The sequence below is a fragment of the Lycium barbarum genome, chromosome 11 (assembly GCF_019175385.1).
Source record: "Lycium barbarum isolate Lr01 chromosome 11, ASM1917538v2, whole genome shotgun sequence".
NCBI lineage: Eukaryota > Viridiplantae > Streptophyta > Magnoliopsida > Solanales > Solanaceae > Lycium > Lycium barbarum.
The window spans coordinates 106320341-106327749 of record NC_083347.1 but is presented as its reverse complement, the minus strand read 5'-3'; the positions used below and the strand labels follow the sequence as shown (position 1 = coordinate 106327749).

Below are 7409 nucleotides of genomic sequence, written 5' to 3'. Positions count from 1 at the left end.
AATTAAAGAACAACCAGAGAGTTCAATAAGTATCTAACAATAGATCAAAATATTCACATTTGACAAACTTAAAAGATCAAAACTGCTCAAATAATACTTAAGGGACTACTTTAAACCAACTACTAAAAATAAGGGATCATTTGTGCCATTTTCTCATAGAAATGGAGACATTAACCGATATTGGCTAGCTAGGCGCAAAATAAAAAGAACCCAACCCCACTTTCCTATTATCGTTGAAACAAAGTTAGAAAAAAGCAAAAAATAAAAAATAAAAATACAGCTATTACTTCCTTCATTTTCTTCAGTTTTTTTATTTTTAAATTCAAAATAAAAAGTTCTTATGTGGTGGGGGCAGTGGTGCTGATTCTAAAGCAATTAGATAAGACTTCACAAACATTCTGAGTTTTGTATTTTTGTGAGAACATTGTGTTGGTACTATGGCAGGCAAAAATTAGGAAAAAACAAATCATATTTTTGCTTTGTCTTTTTTTTTTTGGTGTTTTTGTTAGCTAAATAGGGTAAAAGGGTTCTTGGATTTTCTGTCAAAGTTGTACTTGTTCACGTCACTAATGCTTTTTACACGGTATTTGCACTGTTTACGTTAAATGTTTTTTTTACCTTGCCTTTTGTATACGTATCTGAACTTTGAGTCATTTCATTGTGCCACATGAAAGTTAATTCGACAGTTTCTTTGGTGAGTCCATTTGATTTTTCTCTTATATTTGGAAATGCATGTTCAACTGGTTTTTGTTTGGTATTTTGTGATTCTTGATAATTTTTTTCAAATGTTTTTCCTTTTGGAATGTTGTTAGTTTTGCTCTATTTATCGTGTCAGAGGTAGAATCTTTCAAGTTCTCAGGGATCATTTGATTCATGAGATAAGATGGGATATTCCATGATTATATTTGAGATTAAATGGTTGAAAGTATGACTAATTCGAGGATAAATTTGTCACCCAAACTTAGTGTTATTTTATTCCACTTGGAATGTGGGATAAATTTGTTTATAATTACCGAACTATAATCTCAGGATAACTTTGTCTGCAAACCAAACGACCCATTAGTGTTAACTTGTTGTATTTTTTGAACTTATTGAAACCTAATATTTGTTGAGATTCTAGTGAAATTTCCTAGATATTTATGTTCCAGGTGAAAAATACTGGGTTCAGTTGAAACCGATAGTATATAGCTCCATTCTCATGTGTCGTGTTATGTTTATCAGGATGCTATTTTTTTTTTCCTAGGAATTTCCTTACTTTCCATATCCAATATGAAACACTTTTTCTTTTTTTTTTGGGTGGTAGTGGCTGTTTGTTCATATTTGTGCATGTTTCCAGAATGAGTTGATACTTCTTGTCTAAAAATTTTAGTGGTGCTCTTCAATTCATACCATTCTGATGTGTCTTTGCTTGCGACAGGTTCATTATTCTGGTGTTTGCTAATTGCTTTCTCAAAAAAAAGGCAGTTTAAAAAGTTTATATAAATGTATAAACATTTAGAGTGGAGGTAAGATAAAGAATTAGTGGAAGGGCGGTGGTGTCAGTGGAATGCAAGTGGGATTGCTTCTTGATTTTCAGAACTATAATTAGCATTTAACAGATACAGAAAACCAGTAAAGAAGTCAAATTTTGTTGTTGAAGGCCTGAGAATACATTATTTTTCTTCTGGGGTTGCTGTTTCTTTCCTTGAAGATGAAGTTTATGAAACTTGGATCTAAACCTGATCAGTTTCAGACTGAAGGAGATAATATCAGGTGAATAATGGACTTAATTTGGTGAATGTTGTTTAGTTCTTCTTATCATTATCTTATTCTTCGATTTTATTAGTACTGCTGTTTCTTCTACTTTGGTTATCTCTAATAATTTTCTTGAGCCGAGGGTTTATCGGGAAAAGCCTCTCTACCGCACAAAGGTAGAGGTAAGGTCTGCATACACTCCACCCTTCCCATACCCCACTTGAGGGACTATACTGGATATGTTGTTGTTGTTGTTGTTTAGTTCTTCTCCAACATACACTTCTTTTTGGATTTGTTTATTCTGCATATATGTCTTATTTCCATATGAGTTCAAGTTCTATACACTAACAGGGTAGAAATTTTTATACAACCAGGTCACTTATTAGGTAGTTACAAGTAAATTTCCATGATAGGCGTTAATAGGTAACTTGGTAAAATACTAGCCTACTATGACAGGTTAAATATTAATGACGAAAGTAAAAAATCTTTACATTGTTAGTGTATGTGACGTAAATCCTTTCTAGATTATGTACCTTTATATTACTATGGTGCTATGACTGTTGGAACTTTTACAAGTCAATCTCCAGCTAGATATATTTACACAATCAGGTCACTTATTAGGTAATTACAAATAAATCTCCATGATAGGCGTAAATTGGTAAAATTTTAACCTATTATGACAGGTTAAAGGTTCACTGATAATGTAAAAAATCTTTACATTATCGATGTATATGACTTAAATCCTTTCTAGATAATGTACTTTTATATTACTATAATGCTATGGCTGTTGGGATTTTTGTTGTCTTCATCTAGGCCAGTTCTTCCTTTCACATATTACAAACACAGAAATCACATCATGCTGTACAATTTTGCTTGTTTGATGAAAAATGCTTTTACGGTTTATCATTGCTTAAATCAATCTTCAAAATTGAAATTCTGATAGTGGTTGTTTGAAGGTTTGCAGTTTCAAATTTTTGTTTGCATTTATTCATTTACTTTTCACATATGAAGAAGTGATGCTATAATTTGAGATTGTTGGTAAGGTTTTCATTAGGCATATGATATATGAACTTTATATTCAGGTATGTAGCAACTGAATTGGCAACTGACATGGTCATCACTGTTGGAGATGTGAAATTTTACCTCCACAAGGTATGTAGCCTTTCTCATTCCATATTTGTCAACTGTTTATTTCTCCAGCCAAAATATTCTCAATTAATACTAATAGAAGTACATTTTTCTCCAGTTCCCACTTCTGTCGAAGAGTTATCGCTTGCAGAAACTGGTTGCTTGTACAAACGAGGAAAATAGTGATGAAATCAACATCCACGATATACCTGGTGGACCCGCTGCTTTTGAAGTATGCGCAAAGTTCTGTTATAATATGACAGTAACTTTGAATGCATATAATATCATTGCAGCTCGTTGTGCAGCAGAGTACTTGGAAATGTATGAGTCAGTTGAGAAGGGAAATCTTATCTACAAGATTGAAGTTTTTCTTACTTCTAGCATCTTCCGGAGCTGGAAAGACTCCATCATTGTTCTTCAGACCACAAAAGCTTTTCTTCCCTGGTCTGCGGAATTAAAAATTGTTAGTCATTGCGTTGAATCTGTAGCATCTAAAGCTTCCGTGGACCCCTCAGAGGTCGACTGGTCTTACACTTATAACCCTAAAAAGCTTCCATCTGAAATAGTGAACTGGCAGCCGCTTGTTCCGAGAGACTGGTGGGTTGAGGACCTTTGTGAGCTTCATATTGATTTGTATAAACGCGTCATAGCAACAATAAAAACAAAAGGCAGTGTCTCTTCAGAAGCAATAGGTGAAGCATTGAAAGCATATGTTGACCGGAGGGTCCCGGGTAATATACAGGGAAGTGATCCTGGAAAGTATCGATACTTGATTGATACGATAACTTGGTTGTTGCCCAAAGAGAAGAACAGTGTTTCCTTCAGTTTCTTGATCAAATTGCTGCAGATGTCTATTGCCTTGGAATGTGGACAAACAGTGAGAAGTGAACTGAAGAGGAGGATCGGCCTGCATATGGAAGATGCAACAGTAGGTGACCTCCTAATTCGAGCTCCAGATACTGAAACTGTGATATTTGATATCGACCTAGTACACGACCTCGTAGAGAATTTCTTAATTCATCAAAAGAACGGTCATAATGATTGTTCTGAGGATATATGCCCTGCATTTGCATCAGATGATTCTGAAGTTAAGATGGCTAGGGTAATTGATGGATACCTTGCTGAAGTTGCTACAGATCCAAATTTACCACTATCGAAATTTGTCAATCTTGCAGAATTGGTCTCTGGCTTATCTAGACCTTCTCATGATGGGATTTACCGTGCTATTGACATGTATCTTAAGGTATCCATTTGCTCTTCTCTTGTTTGACTTTCCGTAGGGATAATTACCATTTTGGACTGCTCTAAAAAATAATACCCAGCAAATGTATATTAAGCACAAATATACATATTGCATACATATATTATACATAATCAGTGTATAGATTTTGTATAATTTGGCTAGCACCCGTAATTAACTTCGGCCGACAGGCCAAAAATGAAAAAGGCCTTGTAATTATGTAACCTTGATTATGAATGATCATTTTTTTGTTTTTGGCAGGAACATCCTGGGATTACCAAAAGCGAGAGAAAAAGAATTTGTAGGCTAATGGACTGCAGGAAGCTATCAGCCGAGGCCTGCATGCATGCTGTGCAGAATGAACGCCTTCCTTTACGAGTCGTTGTACAAGTTCTGTTCTTTGAGCAAGTTAGAGCCACATCATCATCCGGTGGCGGTAGTACTCCTGACCTGACCAGATCGGCTAATGCTTTGCTCCCCGTGGGATCTCAGGGGAGCTCCAACACAGGGGACGGCTGGGATGCTGTGGCCACAGCAAAGGAGATTAAAGCTCTGAAAGGTGAGCTTGCTACTCTAAGATTGAGAGACAGAGGAGAACTTAAAACGAATGCTGAAAAGGTTGACGGTAGCAAAGTGAAGGGTTCAATCATGTCCAAAAAAATGTTGTCAAAGCTGTGGTCAAATAAAGATAGACAAAGTGAGATTAGCAGCTCAGATACATCAGAAAGCCCATCATCATCTTCTAATGCAGGGGAAACAAAGTCTACCTCATGTAGAAGTTGGAGGCATTCCTTGTCTTAGAGTGTGTTCTGTACGAAGGAAATGTTTTTCAGGAAAATAAGTGAGTTCCTCACTTATTTTCTTGTGTTCGGTATTAGCTGAAAACCAGTCCCCAGGGCTTTGGTTTTGGTAAGAGCGCCACATGTATTAGGTGCAGGTCTCGAGTTCGAAAATGGACGTGGACTAATGACTGGTATGTAAGTGGAGAAAGGTAGGGGCTGGACCATTATCTACCGAGTTTCAAACCTTGTGTTGGCCCTCAGAGATTTTTCGGTTACTAAGAAAAATGCATTAGCTGCAGAGGAAACATAGTTTCCCTCATCATGTAAAATGTTTCAGTCCGTGTTGACTCTAGGATTAGAGAAACTAAATCTGTCACTAACCTTGAAATGTAAAAGAGAGAAATCCCTTTTATGTTTTAGTATTTGATTCAAATGTGTTTGCAAGGTAGATCAGCTTAGGACTTGCCATTGCAAAATCTAATTTCCAGTTTTTCCAATGTGTTTTATAATCCACTCAAGAGAAAGTATAGGTTTCACTTGATTATAGATTATCTAGCGAAGGAAAGTCTTTTGTAGAAGGAAACAAATTGTATGGTAGGTTTCAAATTCTTTCCCTTAAAGTTGGCTCTTTTAGCCAATTGTATCATATTCTTGAGAATAAGAATCTCTACAATGCTCTTTATAACTGTTCTTTCTCTTCTCTTTTATTTTATGACAGTTATGATTGAAAAGTTTGCTGGCAACTGTTGAAAGTTTATTACTGATTAAACATCTACCAGTGTATGGTCCACTGTTTCATTTCTTTCCCAGAGTATGATTATACTCCAGGGAAAAAGCTCAAATATGTCATCAAACTATCAGAAATGGCTCAGCCATAATATTTGGGCACATTTTTGCCCTCGCTCTGACTAAATGTAAATGTGTCATTTACCACTTACGGCTCTTTTAGCCGGTAGAAAATACACGTGGCCTCCAATTAAACGATCCATTGTCCTAGTGCCAGTGAGTGTGGACAAATTTAGAGTTAAAGTTTCTTTGGCTAGACGCACAAATTGTGCTTGATGCACAAGCCTTTCAGTCATACATTTAAGCCTCATGGCTTCCTAGGGAAATGAAGAGCTTAGTTTCGGTTAAAAGGAAAGTGGGTCGGGTTCTAATATGGGGCAGGTTTAACATAATTGCAATGAGTTTAAAATTAGTGATACAGGTTAGTGATGTGAATCGTTTAATTGGAGGTTGTGTATTTTTTGGTATTTTTAAAACTGGCTAGAAGAGCCAGTTTTAGTGGTAGGCACGAATATGCACATTTGGGCACGGCGAGAGCATAAATTTGTGCAACTATTAACGAGTAGCATAGCTGAACCATTTCTGATAGTTCGATTGCACATTTGAAAAGTTGACATTTCACTATAACTTCAATAGTTTTACAAGTGTACATGTTACATATATCTTGTTTAAAGTTGGATACAAGCTTACTCTTATTCCATCATTGCAACTCACCCACCCAATGGAAAGATTAAGGAACTTGGTCCCATTTTATTAAAACAACGACTAAATTTTGGTTTGCAATCTTATCTTGTCGTTCACAAACTATGTAAACTTCAAACAAAATCATTGATCTTGCAAACTTCAATGATTGAAGGGATTGTTCAGATGGTCAACTCTCAATTAAATGCTCCACAGTCTCTACGAATATTCCCATTTTTGCCCGTCTTCACACCAACCCGGCCCAATTTAATCATCGCATTCACGAATGCGGTTTGGAAAGCCTTAGAGTTGCTGACCCACAAATTAACAGTACCCTTGGACCGTTGATCAATGAATAACACTTGATCTGACGTGAATAGGCCCATTCCTTTTTTAAGGTTTTGGAAGTGGGCAATTCGCAGGAACGCCCCTTATTCGGGGTGGTCTTTAATTTTTATCCCTCAACTTGCTGGTCTTTAATTTTTTCCCTTCGCCTAGAATACCCTGAGATTCTGGATTCGAACCCCGGCTCAGGCATAAAAAATTTTAAAAAAAATCGCATGGCAAGGCTTTTGGAAAAGTCTGTCTTATGCGGCATAGGTTGTCTTAAGACATAACTAAAGTTCTACCGGATCTGGCAGAGGTTGCCTTATAAGGTAGTCTTTTAGTTATGCCAAGGCAACATCTACCGGAGAAGGCATAGATTGTCTTATAAGGCAGACTTTTAGTTATGCCTTAAGGCAACCTATGCCGCATAAGGCAAACTTTTTCCAAAGCCTTGCCTTGCGATATTTTTTTTTTTTGGACTGAGCGGGGGTTCAGAACCTCGGGGTGTTTTCGGTCACTTTTTTAAGTGAAGGACAAAAATTAAAAACCAACAATTTGAGGGACAAAAATTAAAGACCATCCCAAAAGGAGGACAGTCCACGCAAAAAATGTTTGGAAGTAGGCATTGTCAAAGGTATTAGGTGTAGTTGGGTCCATAATGGTGATCATACCTGGATCCACATTTTTTGGGCAAGTTTGTTGTAATTGGGCTGCATATGTCTTGCTAGGGT

General features: G+C 36.6%; 1 protein-coding gene across 2 annotated transcripts; it reads left to right on the top strand.

Moving 5' to 3' along the window:
• Positions 1-234: 234 nt before the first annotated feature.
• LOC132616918 (BTB/POZ domain-containing protein NPY4-like) lies at positions 235-5618 on the top strand. 2 transcript variants are annotated; one of them, XM_060331686.1, is made up of 5 exons: positions 235-694; positions 1418-1752; positions 2817-2886; positions 2981-4105; positions 4364-5618. In XM_060331686.1, the coding sequence occupies exons 2-5, from the start codon at positions 1691-1693 to the stop codon at positions 4901-4903; spliced, it is 1797 nt and encodes a 598-aa protein (XP_060187669.1). In that variant the 5' UTR covers positions 235-694; positions 1418-1690; the 3' UTR covers positions 4904-5618. The 2 variants fall into 2 exon arrangements, with proteins under 2 accessions (XP_060187669.1, XP_060187670.1); XM_060331687.1 differs by lacking the exon at positions 1418-1752 and having other exon boundaries at positions 670-694.
• Positions 5619-7409: the final 1791 nt, after the last annotated feature.

What these genes read in the sequence shown, in the direction of transcription:
- LOC132616918 (XM_060331686.1), top strand. Translation starts at nt 1,691, where the DNA reads ATGAAGTTTATGAAACTTGGATCTAAACCTGATCAGTTTCAGACTGAA. An exon ending in TGAAATTTTACCTCCACAAG is followed by an intron (nt 2,887 to 2,980) that starts GTATGTAGCCTT and finishes ATTTTTCTCCAG; the next exon opens with TTCCCACTTCTGTCGAAGAG. An exon ending in CTATTGACATGTATCTTAAG is followed by an intron (nt 4,106 to 4,363) that starts GTATCCATTTGC and finishes TGTTTTTGGCAG; the next exon opens with GAACATCCTGGGATTACCAA.